General features: G+C 44.1%; 1 protein-coding gene and 1 long non-coding RNA gene across 2 annotated transcripts in view; one reads left to right on the top strand and one right to left on the bottom strand.

Moving 5' to 3' along the window:
• Positions 1 to 5,173: 5,173 nt before the first annotated feature.
• On the bottom strand, positions 5,174 to 27,618 carry ZNF674 (zinc finger protein 674). Its single transcript, XM_025857953.2, has 3 exons — positions 26,228 to 27,618; positions 25,847 to 25,942; positions 5,174 to 7,249 (listed from the first exon to the last, which is right to left on the bottom strand). Exons 1-3 carry the CDS (start codon positions 26,373 to 26,375, stop codon positions 5,757 to 5,759), a joined length of 1,737 nt encoding a protein of 578 aa, XP_025713738.1. The 5' UTR covers positions 26,376 to 27,618; the 3' UTR covers positions 5,174 to 5,756.
• Positions 19,704 to 27,636, top strand: part of LOC141374269 (uncharacterized) — a 50,554-nt gene continuing 42,621 nt past the window's right edge. The window contains exon 1 of the long non-coding RNA XR_012381016.1: positions 19,704 to 19,760. This is a non-coding gene — a long non-coding RNA (uncharacterized lncRNA). The remainder of the gene's footprint in view (positions 19,761 to 27,636) is intronic.

The following is a 27,636-nucleotide window of genomic DNA, read 5'->3' as shown; positions in this document are numbered from 1 at the left end:
CGCTGCTGTCTGTCACCTCTGGGGCTCAGTGTCATCAGTTTTCATTGCCATTCTATGAGTGATAATGTTCACATTCAAAAATGCAAGTAAAGAGAAGACGCAAACTGAAATCAGCAGTCAGAGAAAAGCAGTGTCGACATTTTAGCAAACGCTCTGGCACACTGCCGTTCCTCAGTGGGTACGTACTGGTGAACAAATGAGCTTGCACTGCCCTTGTGTTCTTGTGATCTCCTTTTAAATATGTTAAGAAATGAAACAAGGTTCATTTGGGGCAGTTTGGAAGCCCACAGACACAGGTCCTGTGCAAAGCCCACACGAGCTTACCCACGTGGCAGGGACCGGGCTGGAGCTCCCAGGCTCGTTGCACATCATTCTCCCCAGGTGCAAGGGTGATGGTCATCAGGCTGGTGGGGACGGTCTCATGGCTGAACGCTCTGATCTCGACCCCGCTCATTCTGTCTTCCTAGATCCCCCGCCCTTTGTCCGGGGCAGAACAGGATGGCCGCGGCCCAGGTGAGTGCCGAATTTCCCCCCTCCCTTGCTTCCAGGGCACTTGAGGCAGCTTCGGGGTACCTGTACCGTACCCCTGACAGATCCGTCGCTCCCTTCTGCCGTGGCTGTTTTCCATTCAAGCTGTAATCCACCTCCGGTTTCTCCGATCCTTCCCCCTTCCCCCCGCCACAAAAACCCAAGATAGAAAACAAGAAAAGAGAGAAGGCAAGTGACTGTTCTCATCTACTTCTTCCTCTGGGAAACGCACCTCCTCGTTGTTTTTCCGCTTCTCAGGGAAGCTCGTTGAAGCCCATAGACTCGCTTTTTCTGTGTCTTCGCTTCCACCTCACTGTTTGCTTTTTCATTATATTCAAAGAACGAAAGTCAATCCATGCTTGACGTTCCGTGCGCTGAAGAACGGTCACAGCATCCCTATTTCTTCTGCCCCCCGGGGCCACGTTTCTCCTCAGAGCGCCCCCCCCGTAACAGTGTGGGGATGGTGTGGGGCGGCTGCGTTTCTGTCAGCTTCAGGAGCTGACTGCAGGTCCATAGGCCGTGGTGGGTGAGCGTGTGCACAGATGCCGTGCCAGCCCCGCTCCCATCTTGTTCTTCCCGCCTGGTTCTACCCTGGGTGGTGTTGCTCCTCGGTGCAGAAAGAAGATTTCCGTTCGCATGTGGTGCTCCGCATGTGTCATTCAACTGTTGCTCTCTTTGTGCATAGTCAGCATTTGGATGTTCTTTTTCTGTTCTGTACGGAGCCTCTTGGATGACTCTTTATGTGTGTGTTCAATAGTGCGGGTATTTAAGGAGGATACACCTAGAAGTTGGATTTTGGGGTCAAAGGTATTCATACTTGAGTCGGCTGTCCCAAATCCTAGACTAGTTACGACTCTCCCAAAATGTTAAAGACCAGATAATTTCTGTGTTCAGCTTTTCCAGGCTGTTGAAAGTTGAAAAGGAAACCAGTTGGTTTTATGGAGCCACTTACCTTTAAATTTGATAAAGATATTCCAGAAAATAAGTTATACCCCTGATTCACTTGAGACCATGGACGTCAAGATTCTAAACACATAGTCTGAACAGAGTGTTGATAACGTTGAATCGAGCGCTGTGCGAAATGATCTGTACATGTGGTAAAAAATTCACAACAAAAGCTTGTTCGACAAAAGGTGAAAAGTAATTCTCCCCGTCACCCCATGCCCCGTGTCCTTCCTTGTTTCACACGTTTTTGGCGAGATCCCGTATGCACGTGTCTTTGCACCTAAGAATGCCATTTGCTTTGGAACTCTTCCTTCTTCACATATTCCAGCACATTCTGGGCTTTTCCACGATCATTCCGTTTCACTGTGTGTTTGAACAACCCCGGGTTTTTCCACCTGGGCCCGCTTGACATTGGGGGCCAGGCAGTGCTGTGTTGTGGAGGGCGGCTGTGTGCCCTGGACGCTATCTAACCGTCCCTGCCCCGGGCTCCCCTGATGCCAGTGTCCCCAACCTCGTCCCCCTCCGTGGTGACAGTGAAGAGTTTCTCCAGACATTGCCGCCCGTTCCCCGAAGGGTTAAATCACCCCCGGGTGATACTCCATTTCCAAAACTGGCTCTGTGATATTCCACTGGCTGGAAATACCGTCCCGTATATTTGCCTTCTGCCGGGGCCGTACGCTGAGGATAGTCTTGTCTTTTGACATCATAAACGATGCGGCGATACTCAGCCGTGTACGGTTCAGTCTGTTCCTCGTGAGCTTGTCTCACCTGCAAGATAGCTGTCTGGAGGTGAGGATTCTAGGTCAGAGGCTCTGCGCATCGTGAATTTTGACAGCTGAGGGCCTCCGAGCCAGGTGTTGCCCTGCGCTCACCAGTGTGGTCTTTGGTCCCCAGCACCTGAGCTGTCACTTGGGAGGGGTGACAGGAGGGGTGGCTGCTCTGAGAGCCCCACCTTCCCATCACTGTCCTGCTGCCCAAGGCGTGCCCTGGCTCGTCTCCATCTGCAGCGCTGAGTAACCGGCTGCCCCGTGAGGCCTGTGGGGGCCCTGTGGGTGCCACCTGTCTCCCGGACTGAAGACCGGCCAGTGGGGGGGCGGGCAGGGGGAGATGCAGGTGTCAACGGGGGAGGGGGGTCCTGCTCTCTCTTTGATAGGAATGTGGGCACTCAGAAAAGTGAGCGTTTTTGTGGTGCCAACAAGACCAAACACACACCTTTCCTTCCTTACCTCAGTCGGCTGACCAGGTCAGACTGCCACCCTCCTGCTTCCTGTTCCCTCTCATGGTGGATTAGGCACGATTAGCAGTCGGGTGACCGTGCAGCCGCCTTCTATAGGGAAACAGCCCGGTCCTTGCCTACTGTGTCTTCCCTGCCTGCCTTTCTCCAGCATGTCTCCTCTGCCCTCACACAGAACACTTTATCTCTGACACTTCTGGTCACCAGATGCGGAGAAGGTTTCCGCACACCAAACAACTCGCTGCCGCACCAGATGGGTGTCCTACACGTAAGTCAGCTTTGACACTGTCTCCCTGGAGATCGCATCGGATCCCACAGGTTAAGGGTTCAGTCCCACCGCACGGCCAGCCCCATGCCCCCCATCAGATGCCAGCCCCGAGTTGCAGGCTTTTGACCAGCGGGCTAGAGGTCAGAGGTCCAGTGACGCCCTCCTGGGATTTGATTATTTGCTAGAGCATCTCTCAGGACCCGGGGACACGCTGACTTAACATTTACCAGTTTGTTAAAGGGTATGATGGATGGAGCCTCTGGAAGGTCCCTGTATGAGAGTCACAGTACAGTCCATGAGGATTTGGGAGTATAGCAACACTATCTTCTGCAGGCAACTATTCTTTGGAGAAAAGTGTCTAGCTTGCATTGAGGCTCCTCCCTCTGCCCTTTCTCAGCCATCCCTCTCAGTTAATAACTACCCTGAATTCTAATACCAGAGAGAAAACCTCCATAGATTGGATGGTATGTCTGTGACCCTGGAAAAATAAAAAAAAAAAAAAATTTAAAAAAAGGGCAATTAGAAACTCCAGGAAAATAAAGCACTAGGCAAAAAAGTAAATAATTATTGGAAATAATTTGCATTTTCCTAAGAATTTCATTTTATATTTTCTTGTTCATATTATTCAGTTATTTTAAGGACCATGACTTGGGGTGCCTGGGTGGCTCAGTCGGGTGGACGTCTGCCTTTGGCTCAGGTCATAATCCCAGAGTCCTGGTAACGAGTCCTGCATCAGGCTCCCCGCTCAGTGGAGGGCCTGCTTCTCCCTCTCCCTCTGCCTGCTGCTCCCCCTGTTTGTGCTGTCAAATAAATAAATAAAATCTTTAAAAAAATAAAGACCATGACTTGTGTTTCCTATGTCTGAATTACTTGTGGGTCTGCTTTCTGCTGTCCATTTTTTTCTTAAGTTGACTCTGGGTGTGCTTGGCAATTTTCAGTCAAATACCACAGTGCGTGAGAAATTGTATAAACTCTAGATGAGCTTTATCTAGTTCCTGACAGGCAGTTATATAAATTACCTTGATTCAGTTAGCTAGTGAGCTAATACAAGCTGAGGTATCAACCTTTTAAAGATCTGGTTTTCTGGTTTATATTTACTTCCTCCTAATTCCTAAAGTCCTTCAGAGATTCCAGCTGAGAGTCTTGGGGCATTTACCAGGGCCCTTCATCACTGGTGGGATCTTAAGTCCAAGTTTGATCACCTTGGTACCTGGTTCTGCTGAAAGCTCTTCCTTGGTACCTCAAGCACTTGGCTGTTGTGCATCTCTGAATTTATCTTACACCATTTACCGACCAGCTCCTTGTGGGAAAAAGCTCTATTGGGCTTTTCTTCATTTCTCGTCCCCAAGGTTTTGCCACTCCAGTCCTACCATCTTAGCTCAGTGTTCCCTCAGGTCCCAGAAGCCAGCTGCAGTTCTTTGGCCCATGCGCTTCCTCCACATGGCTGCTTACCTCATCAGACCAGCAAGGAAAGGTTCTTTCCAGTCGGCTAAGATGGAGTTTATATGACATACTCACAGGAGCAACATCACGTCACTTTTGCCATCATCTATTGTCTAGAAGCAAGTCTCAGTTCTGCCCACACGCAAGGGGAGAGGATTATATAGGGCACAATTCAATGGGGTCACCTGGGATGTGCCCGATACAAGTGCTGATAATAGGACAAGAAGAGAAGGAAGGAATGTTAGCAAGTAGCATTCACAGATATCACAGTGAAATGAGCTTTATATTTGGTGTCGGAAGTCAGTTTCGTCTTGTTACTTGTGGTTATCTTTGATCATTCACTACATCTCATTTGTAAAAATCTGTTAGCTGATAACTTATGTCACAGGATTTGGTGAACTATGGAGGTAGTTTTATTTATTTTTATTTTTTTAAAGATTTATTTGACAGAAGACACAGTGCGAGAGGGAACACAAGCAGGGGGAGTGGGAGAGGGAGAAGCAGGCCTCCCGTGGAGCAGGGAGCCCAATGCAGGGTTCGATCCCAGGACCCTGGGATCATGACCTGAGCCGAAGGCAAATGCCTAACCGACTGAGCCACCCAGGCGCCCCCTGAGGTATTTTTATTTTTATAAAAAAATCACATACAAATATTAAAATCACAGGATACCCATTCTCAACATGCAAAGTACATTCTCAAAACCAAAGACAAAGCTGAAAGGGAAAGTGGATGGAAAGAATCAAGTATACACAGGATTACCTTAAACAATTTATTGGTAGTTTCTGGAGACTATGCTCAAAACATTTAAAAATCAATTTCCCAACACCCAAATGATAATTTGCTTAATAATTTGGTATATTTCCTTCCTAGCTTTTTGTTCTATGTGTCTACCTACCTACATACACACACCTAAAATAGATATAAATATAAACCAAATATATATGTGCATACAATTTTACTCATCATAAAGTTGCCATTTTTCTACCACCCAGAATCACTGATACAATAGTGCCTATCCTTCCTCTTTTTTTACAATGTAAACCATATGGTATATTGTTTTATAATCTGTTTTTTCACTTAACAGATTACCACAAACATTTCCTCAAATTCTCTGATGTACAATTTTCCACTCATGGGTAAGAATTCTGGGTAAAAAACTGATCACATTTATTACATGCTTCTGGAATTATGCTTTTGTAACATTTATTATATTAAAGGAACATTAAATAATACCTGAAGAGTTTCTGACATTCTTAACATTTATAAGGTTAATCCCCAGGATGAAGTGATACATAATGAGGTATAACGAATAGTGACATTCTCTCACTCTCAAGTATCTTAATAGGTTTTATCTCCTGTATGACTTCTCTGATGTTTAATGAGAGTTGACTTCCCACTGAAGGCTTTTCCACAGTCCCTGCATTCATAGGGTTTTTCTCCCGTATGAGTTCTGTGATGTACAATGAGAGTGGATTTCACACTAAAGGCTTTCCCACATTCACTGCATTTGTAGGGTTTTTCCCCTGTGTGGATTCTCTGATGTTTAATGAGAGTTGACTTCCTACTGAATGCTTTTCCACAGTTACTGCATTCGTAGGGCCTTTCCCCTGTATGAATTCTCTGATGTTTTATCAGTGGTGACTTCTCGCTGAAGGCTTTCCCACACTCATTGCATTTATAGGGTTTCTCTCCTGTGTGAGTTCTGTGATGTACAATAAGGGTTGACTTTTCACCAAACGCTTTTCCACATCTTCTGCATTCATACGGCTTCTCTCCTGTGTGAGTTCTATGATGGACAGAGAGGTGTGATTTCCCACTGAAAGTCTTCCCACATATGCTGCATTCATAAGGCTTCTCCCCTGTATGAATTCTCTGATGAACAGAGAGGTGTGACTTTCCCCTGAAGCTTTTCCCACATTTACTGCACTCATAAAGTTTCTCTTTTGTGTGAGATCTCTGGTGTTTATTGGGGTTGGCTTTCTCATCAAAGGGTTTCCCATGTTTATTACACTCAGGTTTCTCACTGTTACGAGTCCTTTGATGCATAAGGCTGGACTTACCAAAGTGGATTCCTTCATAAAATGCTTGCCTAATGTGTGTCTTCTCATGTCTAATAAGGTGATATGAACTCTTAAAGGCTTTTGCACATTCACCACATACAAATGGTTTCTCTGCTGTGTGAGTTCGCTTGTGTTTAATCAGAGTTGACTTCTGGATAAAGGTTTTTCCACATTCACTGCATTCATAGGGCTTCTCCCCTGTGTGAGTTCTCTGGTGAGCAATGAGGGTTGACTTCTGGCTGAAGGCTTTTGCACATTCAAAGCATTCATAAGGCTTCTCTCCTGTGTGAGTTCTCTGATGTACTACAAGGTTTGCTTTCTGGATAAACACTTTCCCACATTCAGAACACTCATAGAGTTTCTCCCTAGTTTGAATTCTTTGAGTTTTATTAAGTGCTTGCTTCTGGTGGAGGGCTTTTCCATGTTGATGAGGCTCAAAAAATTTCTCTGCAGGTTGAGCATTATTGAGATTAGAATGGAAGCATAATTTCCAATGTGCCTGACATTCATCATCTTTCTTTCTTACATAGCTTCTGTTTTGACAAAGAAAGTTTAAATTATGTTTTGAACACCTTCCCCAGGAATAATATTTAGGGAGTCTTTGTCTTATAGAAACAAAGTCTGTGTTTGGATAAACGATTTTCCTGAAGGTTGCGAATTCTTGGCCACTTTGATCCTTCTGTGTTTCCTTGTCTACTAATGCAGTTTGCCACAGAAGTTGGTTTTGGCTTTCCTTGTGGTTGTCTATCTGGTCATCAACTTGCCAGAATTCTAGAAAAAATTGCAAAGGACTCATCAAACTTGTAAACATTTCTACTATAATGTTATGGGATAAAATTCGTTCATAAACATCTTGCTGTGAACTCCTATCAATAGGACTTGAGCTGATGTGGATGGGCTCCCTCCATGACTCACTCTGACTGTAAACACAAAGAAATGCTGGCCCATATTTAACAAAAGTAATTTAATACATAGTCAAGCTCAAAACCAAGAAATGTATTAGGTGTCAAAAGTGAAGTGGAAATTTAAAGTGATGGGGTGAACAGAAACTGAAGCTTGAGGATTTGCAGTGAAATCCAGACCACAGGGCAAAAATGTTCAGGAAACTGGTACGTAATTCCCACTTACAGCTGGAATCACAAGGGGCTTCCATGTTTGTTAATGCGGAGCTAGAAAGACTCCCTACTGGTCAAGGAAACTGGAAAGAAAGATATTATAAGCAAAAGCCTAGTAATGTAACTCAATCTGAAAATATCATAGTTTTAGTAAAGAGCCCACAAGCTGAAAAATTAACATAAAAATTGGTCCTGTTATTCATAGGTTCCTAGGAGTGGCAAACTCTAAAAGATACATTCTTATGTTTTTATAGCTTAGGACTCACAGAACTTCTATGGAAAACCAATTCTCACTGAAGAGTTCACAGTAAAATAATTTAAACCTCACAAGGAAATGAACCATCTTGAGAGATAATCAGCAGATACATTTAAAGATACCCCACTCCTAGAACTGCAGCTAAGAGAACAATCTAGACTTTAAAATTTCAAATATTCAAAGAAAGAGGGTAAGAGCTATATTATGGGGTAAAGAAGGGAACATTTGAAAAAAGAAACATAAATAGAAAATATAGGTATTATTAAAACTCTAAATAGGTTGAACAGCAGACTAGTCACAGATAAAGACAGATTAAATGAATCAGATGACAGACCTTAACAAGTCACCCAGAATGTAACATAAAGAGCTAACAAAATGGAAATAGGGTAAGACAAAGAGAAAAATGTAAATTCCACCATAGGTTTAATAGAAAATCCAAATGGAAAGAATAGAGAGAAAGGGACAGGGGCAATATGCCAAGAAAAGGATTCACAGAGCAGTCCTGAGACTGCCATACTTATAAAGGCTAGGCTGCAAGGTTAGGCCCTGGCTGACATCTGGGAATTTGGAGTTCAGGAATGTCTCCACTATTCCCTAACTGATAAGGCTGCTTGTACAAACAATGTGATTCATGTTGAACATTTCCTTTCCTTCTGTGAATCTGGAATTTTGGTATGTGGTAGGCAGAGCCACTGAGGGTACTGAGTTTCCAATGGGCTTCCCTGGGCACACATGTTGTTGCATTTTCTCTGCTGGGAGAAGTGTGCCCTGTATGACCCGACAGCATAAGGAATCCTGTACATGGATTTGTCCAGACTCTGCTAGTGTCTTTTCCCCTTGTGATCTAGTAGACTATCCTTACTACATTGCTTTAATAAATCGTAGCTATAGATACAACTGTATGTGGAGTCCCATGAGTCCTTCTCGAAAATCTCTAAATATGGTAGTGGTCTTAGGGACCCCTGAGCTAGGCAGTATTTGAAGAGACAATGACTGATAGTTTTCTAGATGGAAGAAAGGTACACATCCTACCACTGAATGTCCAGAGTCCTGAGTGTGGTAAATAAAAGCAAAACTGAACCTGGACATAGTTTAGTGGAACCACAAGACTTTTAAGTCAGAAAGTAAGTATGGAAAGCTACCATGGAGAAATTTTTTAAATCACCTACAAAGAAACAATTAGATCAACATCAGACTTCATCAGCAATAAAAGAAGTCAAAAGATTAAACAGTGTAGTGTATTCAAAGTCCTGAGAGAAGCTTGATTTCATCTTAGAACTCTATCCCCAGATAAATTATCACAAAGAAAGATGACAAAATAAAAATGGTTTTGGACAAGAAAAGGTAGGGAATTTATCACACACAAAGACTGGCTAACAATAATGCTTGATACTTGAATATTTCAGGAGGAAAATAATCACAGGGAAAAAGCTGGGGGGTGTAAAAATGCAGTAAGGGCAGGAAGAAAGAGGTAAAGAGGGGCACCTGGGTGGCTCAGTAGGTTAGGTATCTGACTCTTGATTTTGGCTCGGGTCATGTGGAGCCCCGTGTCGGGCTCCACATAGCACAGAGTCTACTTGAGATTCTCTCCCTCTCCCTCTGCCCCTACCCCTGCTCGCTCTCTCGCTCTCTCTAAAATAAAGTCTTTAAAAAAAAGAGGTAAAGAAAAAGCAAGATATATAGACAATAGAAGAAAAGAAGAAATACTAACATAGTAATGGCACAATAAATATATATTAACCCCATTAGTTAAAGGGCAACCATATTAAATTGTATTTTTCAAAATCAGCTTTATGTTTTCCAAAGATAATTAGAGCAAAATGAGAGAGAAATGTTGAAAATAAAATTATGGAAAGAGATGTACCTGGTACTGAACAACCAAAACACAGGTGGTAAAACAATGCTTATGTTATATAAAACTGAATGATCTTGATGCCAAAAGCAAATAAGAACAGAATATGAGACTGTTACAAAACAATTTCACTTAAGTAGATGCAAAACTCTTTTTTTTTAAGATTTTATTTGTAACACAGGGCTCAAACCTACAACCCTGAGATCAAGAGTCACATGCTCCACTGACTGAGTGAGCCAAGTGCCCCAAACAGATGCAGAACTCTTAAATATACAAGGCAAACTGATTCTATGGATGGGAGAGAAGAAAGGTAAATAATATCCAGTAATGTTAAAAATGTACATACCCTACTATGTATTCCACTTGTAGTTACACCACAGAGAAAATTCTGCAAGTGTGGGCCAGGATACATGTACAAGAATGGCAATAAACATAAACAACGAAATTTCCCAGTAATGGAGGTACGGATTGATGGACTGCAATACTCAGATGCTGGAATGCTATACCAGAGTTAAAATGAATGAACTAAATGTAATGTATCAGCAGAGGTGAAGCTCAAAGGGCAACGCTAAAGACAGAAACAAAGTTTTAGAAAGAGCCCTACAGTTCAAGTCCAGTAATCTGGTAAATTTACAAAAGGAACACTATATGATTACAGATACAAATATATGTACTGCAAGTATAAAAACATGGATTAGAAGGATATTCACCAAATTCATGATACTGTTTGCTTGGGGAATGAATGAGAGGAACAGGCCTCAGGAGAGGAAGAGGCCTTGACCTTTATTTGTACACCTCTATTTCTTTTATTAAAGAAACCACCACCACCAAGTATCAAAATATTGATATTTGCTACTTCTGGGAGGTAAGTACAAGGGTTATTAGTTACAATGATGATTTTCTGTACTTTTCTGTAGTTTTAAGAGACATGCCTAAGGCAGGACTTCTGGAAAGGCAGTGAGGATCTCAGTAAATCTCCCCCATGAAAGCAATGAAAATACTGGCAAAATTATCAATATCCATCCTTTCAAGACTTTGGAAATTAACCAAAGGCATACAAGGAATCACGAAGCATTTATTCAAGAAGAACCAGTGAACCTCAGTGAGAACAGCCAAATCTGTAGTGTTTCACTTGGCACTACTCACCTCTTCTCCCCATACCCCAAGCCAACGGCTCCCCAACTCTGGCCCATAAGCGGTGAAAACTGGCAGCCTCCCAGCAGCCTCCCAGCAGCCTGAGGGGCTGACGTGTTTTGGGCCTCCATCAAAAGCCCCATCCTCATTCTTTGACCTAACTTGGAGTTCTGCTCTAGAACAGACACAGTATGTGTCTGTTCTAGAAAGGACACGATATGGGAACTCAAAGCCACATGAAGAAATAAAGAGCACCAGTAAAGGTAGTGGGCAGGCAAGTGCTAACACAGCAAGCCAGGCGCCTGGCTCAAGTCTGGGAATTGAGCTTTCGGAATGTTCCCTATGTTGATAAGACTATTTTGCTGGCTTGGGGCACTGAACACCTGTTGTCTTCTGGGAGCCTAGATGCCTGACCATTAGAGGCTGATGATTTTTTGGCCTGAGGCGCCTGTTTTTACTGGGTCAACTTGGAACCTTCCACAAAGTGAAAAGGGCTTTTTAAAAAACCGTGCTGGCCACTTGGACTTGAAATGTAGCCATCCAGCTCTGCAGCATCTTGGCTCTGCACGAGAAAGGAGCAACTATCCCTGTAGGGATTTATCTCCTACCCCAGTGCCCAGCAATACTGGTGAAAATGATCCCACATCAGGGCACACGGAGAAAAGTCAGAGAGCATGAGATGAAGGGGAGGAGGGGGTTAAGCTTACAGACAGAAAAAAAAAATTGACACCAGGTATCAATAATCAGAATAGATTCAGAGTTCTCAAAAGGAACACTGAAAATCAGAAGACAATGGCGCAATGCCTTCAAAAGTCTAAGGGAAAGAAATGTCCATCCTAGAACTCTACTCCAAGCTCAACTCTCCATCTAGGACAAGGATAACAAACACGTCTAGATATTAAAAAAATCTCAAAAAATTTACCTCCCATGGACCTACATTCTTTCTTAGTTAGGTACTGGAAGAATGTGCTCCAATGAAATATGGAAGAAGGCATGGCATAAAGCAAATGGGGACTCCAACAATGCAGAAAGTCGAGGGAATCCCCCGAATAATGGTGAGGGATATGAGGATGGCAGTCACATGAGCAGGAATGAGATTAATCCACCTAGAAGGGAGAGGGTCAAATGGCTCCAGACAAACTCAGGGGTAGAACATTGATGGAACCCCTGATAGTTCTGGAAGCATTCAGAGTCACTCTAGATAGCTGGATATGGAGTATTAAAGTTGAACTGGTGATAAGTACATAGAGAAAGCAGCAAATAAAAGAAACAAAACAATTATTAACCAAAGGAAACAAAGTTATACAGGAAAGCTAAATGAATCCTAGATTACTACATGGCTCAACTGTGTCCAGTGTTTACACAGTCATAACGTTGTAAGCAACAGTACTGTCAGAAACCAAAATTGTGGTATAATCATATTGGGAACATTGGGGAGCCAAAAGTCTCTGTGTGTATGTTTGTGAGTGGCAGGAGCAATGAGGTGAGCAATCTTCCATAGTAGAAAATTTTACATAATTATTTGAAGACACAGTAAATTATAAAGAAGAGTGATACAAAAAACACCTGCCTATCCACCACTCGCCAAAAAACAAATTATCATGGGGTGCCTGGCTGGCTCAATTGGTAGAGCATGTGACTCTTGATCTCAGGGTCATGAGTTCAAGCCCCATGTTGGGTGTGGAGCCTACTTAAAAAAAAACCCAAATTATTGTTCCCTTTGAAGTTGATGTGCCCATTTCATTTTCTTTCTTCTCAGATCATCACTATCCTGAATTTTATGTTTATATGCCTTTGACTTTCTTTATAGTTTTACCACACTTATTTTATTCTTTAAACCTTGGCCATGATTTACTTTGATAAAATCAAATCTATTTTTCTTTTCATCAAGAGAATCCTGCCGTAAGTCAGTAAATCTGAAATCTCAAACGAAACGTAATTGTCTAGAAAAATGACCAGAACTGACAGAAGATGTACAAAACATGAATAAATCAGTAATTATTTTAAAAATTATAAACTTCACTCGTAATCAAAAGTCTTGCCCTAAAAAAGGGCATCCTATCCAGATGTTTTTGTAGATGATTGATATCACCTCACAAGAACAGGTATACTTCAGTCAATACAGTTTCAGAAACTAGAAAAAGAAGGGAAAGTACTAGGTCTGTTTTATGCAGCCAGTATAACTGTGTCTACCAGAATAAGAGGACAGCACAAGGAAAGGAAACCTAACTCATTTCTAAATATTAATGCAAAACTCAAAACTTGAGTAGACTGACTTCAATGAATTAAAAAAAATGCTTCACAACGGAGTAGAGTTTAAACACAGGAATGCAAAAACAGTTCAATTTTATGTGTGTGTGTGTAATATTTATTTATTTATTTATTTATTTACTTATTTATTTATTTGACAGAGAGAGACACAGCGAGAGAGGGAACACAAGCAGGGGGAGTGGGAGAGGGAGAAGCAGGCTTCCCACCGAGCAGGGAGCCCGACGCGGGGCTCGATCCCAGGACCCTGGGACCACAACCCGAGCTGAAGGCAGACGCCTAATGACTGAGCCACCCAGGTGCTCCACAGTTCAATTATCTGTTATATTAATATCTATTAATATAATCCACCACATTAACAGATTAAGGAGAAAAAATCATCTTCTCAATAGATGCAGAAATAAGCATTTGAGAAAATAGAACATCTATTCTTGATTTTTTAAAAGATTTTATTTATTTATTTGAGAGAGAGAGCAAGCGAGCGAGTGCACGAGCAGGAGAGGAGCAGAGGGGGAGGGACAAGCCGACTCTGCACTGAGCACAGAGCCTGATTTGGGGCTTGATCCCATGACTCTGAGGATCATGACCTGAGCCGAAATCAAGAGTTGGATGCTCAACCAACTGAGCCATCCAGGTGCCCCTTATGATTATTAAGAAAGTCTTAGCAAACTAGGAATATAAAAGCAGCTTTTGATGAAAGGGAGCTTTCGAAATACCCCAGCAAATGTACTTAATGGTGAGTTGGAGGAGGTCTGTCATCTCTCTGTGCCTCAGTTTTCTCATCTATAAAATGAGGATACCAACCAGCCTACTTGATAGGGTTGTTCAGAGGATTAAGTATGTACAAAGCATCCAGAACATAGCAAACACTCAGATACTGCCTATCATCATATTACTATCACTGTCCCCATTATTTTCATTAAAATCAGAAACAAACAGGGAATTCACTATCACTACATCTATTAAACACTATACTACAGGCCTTGACTAATAAAGGAAAAAGAAAGAAAATGTGTAATTGGGGTTTTTGTTTAAGTTCTAATTTAAATCATAGTTAGTTAACATGTAGTGTAATATTGGTTTCAGGAGTAGAATTTAGTGATTCATCACTTACATATAACACCCAGTGCTCATCCCAACCAGTACCCTCCTTAATGCCCATCACCCATTTAGCCCATCCCCCTTCCCACCTTCCCTCCAGCAAACCTCAGTTTGCTCTTTAGAGTTAAGAGTCTCTTATGGTTTGCCTTCCTCTTTTCTTTCCCTTCCCCTATGTTCATCTGTTTTGTTTCTTAAGTTCCACATATGAGTGAGATCATATGGTATTTGTCTTTCTCTGACTGACTTGTTTCACTTAGCATAATACCCTCTTGCTCCATCCATGTCATTGCAAATGGCAAGATTTCATCAAGATTTGATGGCTGAGTAATATTCCATTATACACACACACACACACACACACACACACACACACACACACACACTCTACTAGGCAGATGTGGCCCTTCTAGATGTGAACAGGGCCAGGTTACTTTGGAAAGAGGGCTTCCTGCTAGCATCAAGGTGACCTCAGCAAAGAGAGACTGGAGGTGTGCTATGGGGCTAGAGGTTTGCTAAACAGGGAGGAGATATGCTAAATGCCTTGCTGGAGTAGAGACACTGCCTATAAGGAGAAAATTGCAATCAGGGCCCTAGCCGAGGCATCTCTAAGGAACCCTTAAAGTGCCAAGGGCAGGAAGAAGAATTGGTCTTTGGAATCTGCCATGTGCAGAGGGCACCAATATCTAATTACATCTTTATCAGTCAGGTCAAACTATTTTTCTCCTTTGTATCTCCTTCCTTCCTCACTTGCTTCAGCCAGGGAGCCAGGGAGCCAGGGAGCCAGAGACGGCCGAGTTGTCGAGTGGGGGATGAGGAGAAGGGAGAAGAGCTAGCGAGGAGAGTAAAGAAAAAGCTGAGCATGCTTCTTTTAGCCACTAAAACTGCCCAGCCTGAAGCAGTGAAGCAGGCATTCGTTGGGGGAGAGATTTCCCTTTCAATAAAGTTCATAGTTTTCATGACTACATGAGATTGGACTTCTAAAACTAGAAATGAGGCTACCACTGACCCTCAGAAATTAAAAGGATAATAAAAGAATATTATGAACACCTTTATGCCAAGAAATTTGACAACTCAGGTGAAACAGACAAACTCCTTGAAAGACACAAATTACCAAAGCTCATTGAAGAAGAAATAATATGCTGCATGGTGTTATACAGAAACAGTGGATCGTGGATCAGCACATCAAAAACTAATGATTTATTGTATGGTGATTAACATAACATAATAAAATTTTAAAAAAAGACTATATGCAAAAGAAAAAAAAAGAAATAATATGAATAAACCAGTATCTATTAAAGAAATTGAAACTGTAGCTTAAATCTTTCCACAAAGAAAACTCTAGGCCCAGATGACTTCACTGGGGAATCCTATCGAACATTTAAGGAAAAAATAGTACCAACTTCCATACAAATTCTTCCGAAGAACTGAAAAGAGAAAATCCTTCCCCGTTCATTCTATGACTTCATTATCTTTATTGTGGTGATGGATTCATGGGTGTGCACGTCAAAACTGACCAGATTGTGCACTATAAAGACATGCAATTTCTTGTAAGTTAATTATACCACAGTAAAGGGGTGAAAATAGCTAAATCAGTACTCAGAGACAGTCAAAGCTTTCCCAGTGCTTATATTAGAAAAGGAAGCTGTCAAAGCAATGACCTAAGCTTCTACCTTATGAAAAAAGGAAAGGAAAATACATTCAATTCAAACTAGCAGAAGGACAGAAATAACAAAGATAAAAGCAAGAATGAATAAAATCAAGGTTTCCATTACTGGCCACAATGGAGGAGATCTACCATAGCCTCTCTCTCCTACTGATTCTTGCTCTTGCAACGAAAAACTCTGGACAAAATATGTAAAGCAACTACTTGAGGATTCTGAAAAATAAACAAAAGCAGGCACTCTGAGGGGGAGTCAAAAGGTAAAGAAGCAGCTCATACAGTGGGTTTCCGTTTTGTCCCCCCTCATATTTTTGCAAGACTCTGTTGCCATGACCTCCACAAGTTCTGAGCTCATCTAAGGACTATGCATGCAGGGGTAAGGGAAGCCTCACACCAAAGCTTTAAGAACTGAACTAAACTAAGATTTAAAACCACAGGTCAAGTCTGAGTAACACCGGAATAACAAATGCTTGAGAGAGACCTGAAGCAGGAAAGCAAGTCTTTGATAATTGCAAAAAGACTTAAATCACCACTCAAGTCTCAAACTAACCCCTGAATGGTGCATACACAGGAAAGATGCAAAGAAAAATGGCAAAGGCTTTGAAAACTGAACTGAATGGAATTAACACCCACAGAAGGTGAGACAAAACTGGTGGTCTGAATCTAATCAGGTGTATTATGTGATAAACAAAGATTAAAAACAACAAAACAATCTCCATTATTCAGGATAGAATCCAAAATTATTCAATATAGGGCGCCTGGGTGGCTTAGTTGGTTAAGCAACTGCCTTCGGCTCAGGTCATGATCCTGGAGTCCCAGGATTGAGTCCTGCATCGGGCTCCCTGCTCAGCGGGGAGTCTGCTTCTCCCTCTGACCCTCCTCCCTCTCATGCTCTCTGTCTCTCATTCTCTCTCTCTCAAATAAATAAAATCTTCAAAATTATTCAATATAACAACCAACCAGCAAAATCTGACCAATTCTTTTTTTTTTTAAGATTTTATTTATAGTTGAAAACAGAGCTACCCTATGACCCAGCAATTGCACTACTGGGTATTTACCCCAAAGATACAAATGTAGTGACCTGAAGGGGTACATGCACCCCAGTGTTTATAGCAGCAATGTCCACAATAGCCAAACTATGGAAAGAGCCAAGATGTCCATCAATAGATGAATGGATAAAGAAGATGTGATATATATATATATAGATATATATAGATATATATACACACACACACAATGGAATATTATGCAGCTATCAAAAAACCCCGAAATCTTGCCATTTGCAATGATGTGGATGGAACTAGAGGGTATTATGCTAAGTGAAATAAGTCAATCACAGAAAGACAAGTATCATATGATCTCACTGATATGAGGAATTTGAGAAACAAGACAGGAGCATAGGGGAAGAGAGGAAAAAATGAAACAAGATGAAACCAGAGAGGGAGACAAACCATAAGAAACTCTTAATCTCAGGAAACAAACTGAGGGTTGCTGGAGTGGTGGGGGGTGGGAGGGATGGGGTAGCTGGGTGATGGTCACTGGGGAGGGTATGTGCTATGGTGAGCACTGTGAACTGTGTAAGACTGATAAATCACAGACCTGTACCCCTGAAACAAATAGTACATTATATGTTAATTAAAAAAATAAAGAAGATAGTAGGAAGGGAAAAATGAAGGCGGGGGGAAATTGGAGGGGGAGATAAACCATGAGAGACTATAGACTCAGAAACAAACTGAGGGTTCTAGAGGGGAGGGTGGCGGGGGGATGTGTTAGCCTGGTGATGGGTATTAAGGAGGGCACATACTGCATGGAGCACTAGGTGCTATACACAAACAATGAATCATGGAACACTACATCAAAAACTAATGATGCAGTATGTGGTGACTAACATAATAAAATAAAATTAAAGATTTTATTTATTTATTTGACAGAGAAAGACACAGTGAGAGAGGGAACACAAGCAAGGGGAGTGGGAGAGGGAGAAGCAGGCCTCCCGCCTAGCAGGGAGCCCGATGTGGGGCTCGATCCCAGGACCCTGGGATCATGAGCTGAGCTGAAGGTAGACGCTTAATGACTGAGCCACCCAGGCACCCCTGAATCCGACCAATTCTTAAGGGAAAAGACAATCAACCAATGCCAATCCTGAGATCACGCAGGTACTAGAATTATCAAAGACATTTAAGCAACTATTATAACTAAGCTCTATGAGATAAAGGTAAATACCCTTGAAATAAATGGATAAATAGAAATTCTCAAGATTATAGTACTGTAAAAAAGAAATTAAAATTTAGAACTACAAAACACAATTATCTGAAATTAGAAAAAAACCAACTCATGGGATGGACTTAGCAGAATGGCAATGACAGAGGCAAGAGTCAATGAACTTGAAGTTAAAGTGACAAAGATGATCCAACCTGTCAAACTGCACAACAGAGAGAAAAAAAGACTGGGAGAAACAAGAAAGGAAAAACAGTATCAGATACCTGCAGGACAATATCAAAAGATCCAACATTCATGTCATTAGAGTCCTCAAAGGAAAAGAGACTGGTGCAGAAAAAAAAAGATCGGAAGAAATAATGGCCAAAAATTTTCCAATTTGGGGGTGCCTGGGTGGCTCAGTCAGTAAAGCATCTGCCTTCAGCTCAGGTCATGATCTCAGGGTCCTGGAATTGAGCCCTGTGTCAGGCTCCCTGCTCAGCGGGAAGCCTGCTTCTCCCTCTCTCTGCCCCCACCCTGCTCATGCTCTCTCTACTCTCTCTCAAATAAAACCTTTTAAAAAATACTTAAAAAATTAAAAAAAAAATTTTTTTAAGTTTCCTAATTTGGAGAAAGATATAAATTTATAGATTCAAGCAGCTCAGCATAGCCTAGGTGGCTGAGGTGGCTCAGTTGGTTGGGTATCTTGACTCTTGGTTTCAGCTCAGGTCATGTTATCAGGGTTATGGGATCCAATTCCACGCTCGGCTCTGCGCTCAGCACAAAGTCTGCTTGTCCCTCTCCCTCTGCTCCTCCCCCTGCTCTCTCTAACAAATAAATAAAATCTTAAAAAAAAAAAAAAGCTCAGCACATCAGAAAAAATATAAACTCAAAGAAACCCCCAGAAACATTACAATCAAATTGCTGGAAAGCAAAGTTGAGAAAAAAGAAAAACCTTCAACAAAAGCACCCTGCATATGAGGAAACAATGATCCAAATGACTGTGAAGCTGTCATCAGAAATAATGGAGGCCAGAAGATAATAGAACATCTTTTTTTTTTTTCAGAAATTTTTTTTTAAGAGAGGGAGGGCAGGGAGCAGCAGAGGAAGAGGGAGAATCTTTTTTTTTTTTTAAGATTTTATTTATTCATTTGAGACACAGAGATACAGAGAGAGAGAGAGAAAGCATGAGCAGAGAGAGAGGAAGAGGGAGAAGCAGCCTCCTCGCTGAGCCAGGAGCCCGATGTGGGGCTTGATCCCAGGACCCTGGGATAATGACCTGAGCCGAAGGCAGACGCTTAACCATCTGAGCCACCCAGGCGCCCCGAGAGGGAGAATCTTAAGCTGGGCATGGAGCCCCATGCAGGGCTGGATCTCACAACCCCAAGATCATGACATGAGCCAAAATCAAGAGTTGGATGCTTAACTGACTGGGCCACCCAGGCGCACTGATAATGGAACATCTTAAAAATACTAAAGGTGAAGAAATGTCAACAGAATTCTGTATCCAGCAAAAATATCCTTCAAAAATGAAGATGAAATTTAAAAATTCACACAAGGAAAACGAAGAGATATTGTCACTGGTAGATTTGTTCTAAGAGAAATGACACAGGATCTTCAGACTGAAGGGAAATAGTATCAGAGGGAAGCACAGAACTTCAGGAATAAATAAAGAACAGCAGAAATGGTAAAATATCTGGGTAAGTATAACAGATCATTTTTTTCCTTTTGAATTATTTAAGATATGTATGGTAGTTGAAGGCAAAAATGGTTACATTGTCTGGGGGGGGTTAAAATGTATGTACATATAATGCATTTGAAAACTATAACATAAAGGAGATAAGGTAAAGGGACCAATATTAAAGCTTCTACATATTGTTTGAAACGTTAAAACATAAGTCTAAGTAGCCAGGAGGAACTTCACTCTGTGTGGTCCCCAAGGCTTCATTAACTCTGACCTTGGGGCAAGGACCATCTCCAAGCCTAGTGGGGGCTGCCCTCCTACCCCCTCTGGGCCCTCCTTCCCCAGGCTGCTCCCCAGGAGGCACAGCCTGGGCTCCTCCGAGCTGCTGCCCGCTGTTGAGGCTGCCGGAATCTGTTGCCTTGGCAACCTGCTTAGTTACCAAGGCCGCCCACTGGGACATCATCGGAGCAGCTGGTGACATTTGAATACGCGGACAGTGTGTATCGATGTGGAAGTTCCCAATTGTGATAACTGCAGTGGGTTATAAAAGGGAATCCTGGTTTTTAGAAAATATACAGTAATGTGTTATGGGTGAAGAGGCATTGCACCTCCAGTCTTAAATGGTTCAGAAAAGTGCTTTTAAATATAAATATATGCATATAGATAACAGACGCAGATACATAACGCGACAAAGCAAACAGGGCAAAATGCAACCAACTGGTGAATCTGGGCAGAGTCTATAGGAGGTTCTGGTATTGATTTTGAAATTTTCTGTAAATTTGAAACTACATCAAAATTAAAAGTTATGAAAACAAAAAAGCAAAATAAAATATATGCCCAAGTACAATGTCAAAGATTAACTGTGTATCTTAATCCCTAGAGCAACTATTAAACTAAAAAAATACGGAGATATTGACAAAAAGTAAATATATTGAAAATAGAATAAATTGCAATTGCACTTCCTATGCAAGACCTGTGCATTCAAAACTACAATCTTACTGAGATAGATTTTAAAGGACCTAAATAAATAGAGAGCTACATCACGTTCATGAATTGGAAGACTCAATATTGGTATTTCAATGATCCATAGATTTAATGCAATCCCAAACAAAATCCCCACAGGCTATTATGTAGAAACTGACAAGCTGATGCTAAAATTTATTTGAAACTGTCAAGGACCTAGAATAGCCAAGACATTATGAAAAGGAAGAACAAAGCTGGAAGATTCATACCACCTGATCTGAACACTAAATGTAAGGCTATAGTAATTAAGAAGTGCAGTAAAGGCACACAGATCAACACATACGTGTTCAACTGTTTTCAACAAGGGAGCCAAGGTAAACTGATAGAGGAAATACAGTATTTTCAAAAAAGCTGCTGGAATAATTGAATATACATAGGCAAAAGAAAGAACATTGATCCTTACCTCACAGCAGGTAAAAAATACTTCTCTCATTATGTCCATTGGCCTAAATATAAGAGCTAAAAATTGTAAATCTTCTGAATGAAATCATATGAGAAACTCTTTGCTACCATGGATTAGGATTAGAAAGAGAATTGTTTAATAGGGCACAAAAGGCATGGATCATAAAAGAAAAGCTTGATAAACTGGGCATTATCAAAATAAAGAATGTCTTTTTTTTTTGAAAGATCCTATTAAGATAAACACAAGCCACAGCCTGGAAGTAAATACATGGAAAACACATAGCTGCTAAAGGACTTGCATCCAGAATATATAAAGAACTCTTAACCATTTGATACCAACAAAAATGGCAAAAAGTTACCACAAACAGTTCACCCAAGATGTAGAGATGTCTAATAAGCACATGAAAAGACGCTAAACATTAGTTATTGGAGAAATGCAAATTAAAATCAAAATGAGATGCTCCAACACAAGTACTAGAAAGAAAGACTAATGATACTCATAATACCAAGCGCTATCAATGATGCAAAACACCTAGAACTCTCATGTTGTCGATGGTCAACAAAAATGGTACAGCCGTGCTGGGAAACAGTGTGAGGCTGTCTTGTGAAGTTAAACATACATTCACCATATGACCAAGCAATCTGAATCCAGATATTTACCTAAGAAGATAAATAAGTGTGCATACAAACACCTGGACATGAATGTTCATAGCAGCTTCTTTCACAATAACCAAAAATTCAAAAAATTCAAATGTGCATAAACTGCTTAGTGAATAAACAAATATAACATTATTTACCTTCAAAAAGGAACAAAATGCTGATATATACCAAACATGGATGAATCTAAAAAGCATTAAGTGAAAGAAGCAAGACACATAAAATTATTTACTATGAAATGCATTTATATGACATTCTAGAAAGAATAAAACTAGAAGAATAGAAATGAGAAGAATCCAAATCCAAATCCCAGATGCTGAAGTGAGAAAGAATTGTAATTACAAAGGGGCACAAAGGGATGCTTTAGGGGAATGAAGAGGTCCAATATATTGATGGTGTTGGTGGTTACATGACTAAATCTTTGTTAAATCTATGGAATCATACACCTAACAAAGGTGAAGTTCAGGGTATATATATTATACCTCAATAAACCTCACTTAAAAAAAGAAGAGTCACATCTGCGTAAGTATGTAATGAAAACACTTATGGGAATTCATTAAAACATTATTACATACAACCAAATTCCATACGGTACTATTTATGAATTTCCTTTTATTAAAATACCTATTAAGCATTAAGAAAAAACAGTATTAAAAAGTTGTGACCTCTAGTTAATGATACGCCTGTGGAAATATTTAGGGGTGAAGGGTACCGATCTCTGAAACTTACTAAGAAACTCATCACAAAAGGAAAGAGGACTGATGGAAGGACAGAGGAATTAGTACACAGACAGAAGAAAAAGCAAATAGAGCAAAATGTTCATTGTAGACTCCAGGGGGAATTCTGTGGGTGTTCAAACTATAATTCTTTCACTTGTTTGGTATGAAAATTTGTATGATCAAATGTTGGGGGGAAAGGCTAGATAAAGAACAGCAAAGTAGGGGCGCCTGGATGGCTTAGTCGTTCAGCGTCTGCCTTCGGCTCAGGTCATGATCCCAGAGTCCTGGGATCAAGCCCCGCATCGGGCTCCCTGCTCAGCGGGAAACCTGCTTCTCCCTCTCCCACTCCGTCTGCTTGTATTCCTGCTCTATGTCTCTCTCTGTCAAATAAATAAATAAAATCTTAAAAAAAAAAAGAAAGCAAAGTAAACCCAAAGTAAGTAGGAAAAAGGAAATAAAGGTAAAAGGAGAAGTGAACAAAACGGAAAACAAGAGCCAGGGAAAATTCACAAAGGCAAAGACCTTTCCGTGAAAAGCTCAACAACCTTTTGATGAACGTCAGACTTCACCCTACTCCGTGGGACTGGACAATTTGGATTATTAGAGCGAGGCCACTCGAGACTAACCATTCCTAGAAGATTTCTCTCAGACCAACCAGCGAATTTTTTAAAAAGATCTATTTATTTATTTGAGAGAGAGAGACAGAGAGCCAAAATGGGGAAGGACAGAGGGAGAGGGAGACAAGCAGACTCCCCACTGAGAGGAGAGCCCGATGCAGGGCTGGAGCCCTGGACACTGAGCTCACGACCTGAGCCAATATCAAGAGTCAGACATCCAACTGACTGAGTCACCCAGGAGCCCCATCAGAACAACCAGAGAATTTCTGGGACCTGCCAGAAATCTCCTATAGGCCCAGAGGAATATGCAAGTCCCGAAGCGGCTTGAAGTCTGGAGGAATGGCAGAAGAGAAAAAGCTGTCCACCTGCTCCTGTCGTCTCCTCCCCCCGACCCCATGCTCCTCGGTGAGGCCTGGCCGTGTCTCTCTGAGCCCTCCTCTGGGGATATTTAAAACGGTGGATCCTAACTGGCCACGGGCGTCGGGCTATCTGCTGTGTCCCTCACAGTGCACAGAACCGGGACCACCCGGGGCTTTCTGGAACAATTTCCATCGGGTGGAATTTCCACGGCCTAACCGTGAGGATCCTCTGGGGTCCACAGGTCACTATGTGAATGCCTTGGGTTAACAAAGACTGTAGTATAAGACATGTTCTATTAAAAACAATAAAAATAGCGATAACCACTACCGGAAGCTCCCGGGGGTCGAGGCACCACTTCTGGTGCTTTACATTCATCCACTCATTCAACCCTGACAATCCCGTAAGTTCTAGCATTAGCCCCGCTCTACAAGCAGGCCAAGAGGCTCTGAGGCGAGTGTGCAGAGGGACAGCTAGCGAGCGAAGAAGCCAGAAATCCAGTCTGGGCTGTGAGCTCCAAAGCCGGAGCCAGTGACCCCCGGCTGTGGGTGAGCACCGAACCTCCTTCCTCTGCCCTCCTCCAGAAGGAAAGATTATTTATCGAATGTTCCACCAGCCCCACACCGCGACAGGAAAGAATAAGATGCAGGCATTCTCTCTAGGGTTCTGTGTTCTAGGCAGAGAATAAGCCACAGACGCTTAGCTAGGTTTAGAGAGAGTTACCAGATGGAATGCAGACATAGAAGCTGAGCTCTATCATTTACACTTAACAAACGTAACCAACAGAGAAACTACAAATAAGAACGTGGCAAGCATTGTGAAGAGCTGAGGAGAAGGCCAAGGTGGAACTGAGATAAATCCTGAGTTTTGATAGAGGGGAGATAGAATAGGCATCTCCAGAAACGCAGGTATGAAGGGATTCCCGGGACCCAGGAGGTGCCCACCCGCAGAATTACAAAGAGAAACCCTGAGAAGAGGCAGAACGTGGAGGTGTGGCTGGGAATGTGCTGACATGACCTGGGTCCCGGACTGCCCTGCACGCACACCCAACGTGGGTACACTTCCTTCCAACAGAACAGGTTTTCACGTAAGGTTACCGGACTCAGGGAGGGGGCTGTGCCTCTGAGCGTGCGCTTCCTCCTTCCAGGGCACCACTGGACTGAGAACGAGACTCAGCCAGTTCAATTCCCGGACACCCCGGAGGCAGGCAAAACCAGGCCACGAGCAGAGCAGAAACGTGGATGGATCTGCGCACGGCAGCGGGTATGGGGCTGACGGAGCACGGAGAGGACGCTGTACCCCCGAACAGCCGTGGGAGAGGCAGGTGCAGGCCAGCCCGGGGAGGCCCCGACAGAGAGAGGGTGCCCAACCCAGCAGAGGCGGGCTGTGGGGAAGCCGTCCAGGGGGCGCACGCCGAGGCCGGACGCCAGGCGTCCAGGGCGGGCGCCCGGAGCAGCCGCTGGGAGCGCGCCAGAAGCAGAGGAAGGCCGGCATCTGAAGAGTGTGTGGATCCCCACAAGGGGCTGCCCAGAGCCAAACCAACCAAACCCACGGAGGAGGAGGCCAAGAGCCGCTGTGCCCAGGACGGAGGCGGCGCTCACTGAAGCGGGCCGCCCGGGAGGGATGTCCTCTCCGGGTCCCCTGTGTTCTGGGGAAAGACAGAGAGGACCCGGAGGACAAAACAGGTGAGTGGGAGGGAGGCAGTGGTAAGAGCAGGAAGCTGACAACAGGCGGCGTCGGGTCCCATCCGGAAGAGGCGGAGGGACTGAGAAGCGAGGACTGGGTCCCGTGAGGGCTGACGCGGCTGAGCACGACAGGAGCGCGGGGAGAGAGCACGGGGGCTGCCCGGCCCGGCCCGAGCTGGAGGCCACCAGCAAAGCTTCCGGTCCCCACCGGCTCCAGCAAGCCAGGCGGGATGGCTTCCCTGAGGCTGAAGAGGACTCCCAGCGTCAGATGTGAGGGGCCCAGAGGACGACAAAGAGGACGCATCACACCCACAGCACATCTCTTCTGAGCAAAAGGCAAATGCCCACGGGAGGGGAAACACCCTCAAAGCTTCCAGACAGGAGGGGGAGCAGGAAAGGGCGGAGGCCACCCGGGATACCGGGAGGTGGACTTGGGACCTGAACCCCGAGCAGAACAAGGGGGCTGCGGAAGGGCGGCGGGGGGCGTCACGTGCATACCACGGCGGCTGGTTTCATCGAAGCCAAGTCCGGTCCCCGAGTCTAGGGACTTTGAGAAGAGCCCCCAGGCCCGCCGCTGACGCCCAGCTCTCGCTGACCTCCTGGGTCCCCTGCCCTGGCCGGACGGGCCGCGTGCGGGCTCACCTGGAAAATTCGGCGCTGACGGCCCTCCGTCTGCCCTCCTGGCCTCTTCTCCTCGTCCCAATCTCGAGACCTCATCCGGTCTGGCAACGAGGTATCCTGAGGAGGGGAAATGACACAGACGTCGTTAGCAAGGCCAGAGGCGTTCCGGAACCGGGGCCTCTCCTTGCCAACCGAGACGGTCCGGCCTCGGCGCGCGCCCCCTGAGGAGGGCTCTGTGCCCCTCCGTGCAGACCAGTCACCGAGAGGGCGAGAGCAGACACCCTGGGCAGGGTGCACACGGGGCTCTGACTTCCCAGCGGTGAGCCTGAGGCCCCAGAGCGGGCAGCAGCTGAGGTGACACGAGCGCGCGTGTCCCAGTCACGCTGCGCAGCCGTCCCTCACCCACGGACACCAGGTGGCTGTAGTTCTCCAGTGTGACATCCCTGTAGAGGCTCTTCTGAGCGGAGTCCAGTTGCTGCCACTCCTCCAGGGTGAAGTCCACAAACACATCCCTGAAGGTCAAGGATTCCTGCAACGGCACATTCCTCATGAGCCCGGAGTGCTGCGCTCGGGGACCGGGACCCTGCGTCCCATCCTCAGACTTCCGCACGCAGCAGAGATTCAATCTGGCGCCCGCCCCGGGACACCCCGCACAGAGGGCAGACTGGCTTTGCACAGAGTGGGAAGTAACTTGCCCAGGGTCACACAGCGAGGACAGAGGGATGAAAATGCATGCGTTCTGCTCGCCACACCCACGTCCTTCAACACGACACTGCACTGCCTTTCTCGACGCAACCACTCCCTGCTGTTCGCCGCACGACCTGAGACCGCATAGGGGATGCAATGTTTATGCCACCTAAATTACTTTAAACGTTATAAAGAAACAGAAGAGGCGGTAAAGAGAGCTTCCTCTGGAAATGCAATCTTTCAGCTCCCGGCCTGAACACAGATCACGCTGCTAAGTCCACAGCATACAAGGAATGATGAAAACAAACACACCCTCTCTGAACCGAGGGCGCTTCCCCTAGTAGGGGGAGAAACGCCACACTTACCGAGGCAACCGGGAAAAGGGGGGGGAGGGCAGGGGGGCGGGCTGCCTGTCCTCCGAGGGCAATGGCAGAGGCAGAACAGGGAACGGAGCCTACAGAGCAGTCAGTTCGGCTCAGGGCAGGCAGAGAAGGCTTCACAGGGGACACAGAGCTATGACAACAGTTCTGAACACAGCTCCTCAGTCAGGACTGTGAGGTAATAGGAGATATGTACTGCTCTTGGCTCTAGGTCCCTGTTGCAGAGCTCCTAAAACCCTGACAAATCCCCACGTGAGAAGAATACAAGGAGCATCTCGTGTTCTGATGAGGGGACTCGAAGTGAGCGGATGGGGCTGGAGACCAGAAAGGCCAAGCTGTGACCGCAAGCTCCGGATTTTCAGCCCCACCCACCCTTCTCCAGCGATGGAAGAGGGGCTGGAAATGGAGTTAACCACTGATCGGAGTTGCGGTATGACGCCGCCATAAAATCCCCAGAGCATGGGATTTGGGGAGCTTCCCTGCGCGTGAACACATCCATATTCCGGGAGGATGATGCTTGCCAAGTCCACACGGACAGAGGCTCCTGTGCTCAGGGCCCTCCCAGGCCTTGCCCTGTGTATCTGTTCATCTGGCTGTTTGTGTGTATCCTTCATCATACCCCTTAACAAACTGCTAAATGTTAAGTCAGCGTGTCCCCGGGTCCTGAGAGAGGCTCTAGCAAATAATCAAATCCCAGGAGGGCGTCACTGGACCTCTGACCTCTAGCCCGCTGGTCAAAAGCCT

The sequence above is a fragment of the Callorhinus ursinus genome, unplaced genomic scaffold (assembly GCF_003265705.2).
Source record: "Callorhinus ursinus isolate GAN/ISIS: 27379988/994484 unplaced genomic scaffold, GSC_fseal_2.0 scaffold16, whole genome shotgun sequence".
Taxonomy (NCBI): domain Eukaryota; kingdom Metazoa; phylum Chordata; class Mammalia; order Carnivora; family Otariidae; genus Callorhinus; species Callorhinus ursinus.
Note: the sequence above shows the minus strand (reverse complement) of the source record. Positions and strands in the feature narration are given on the sequence as shown.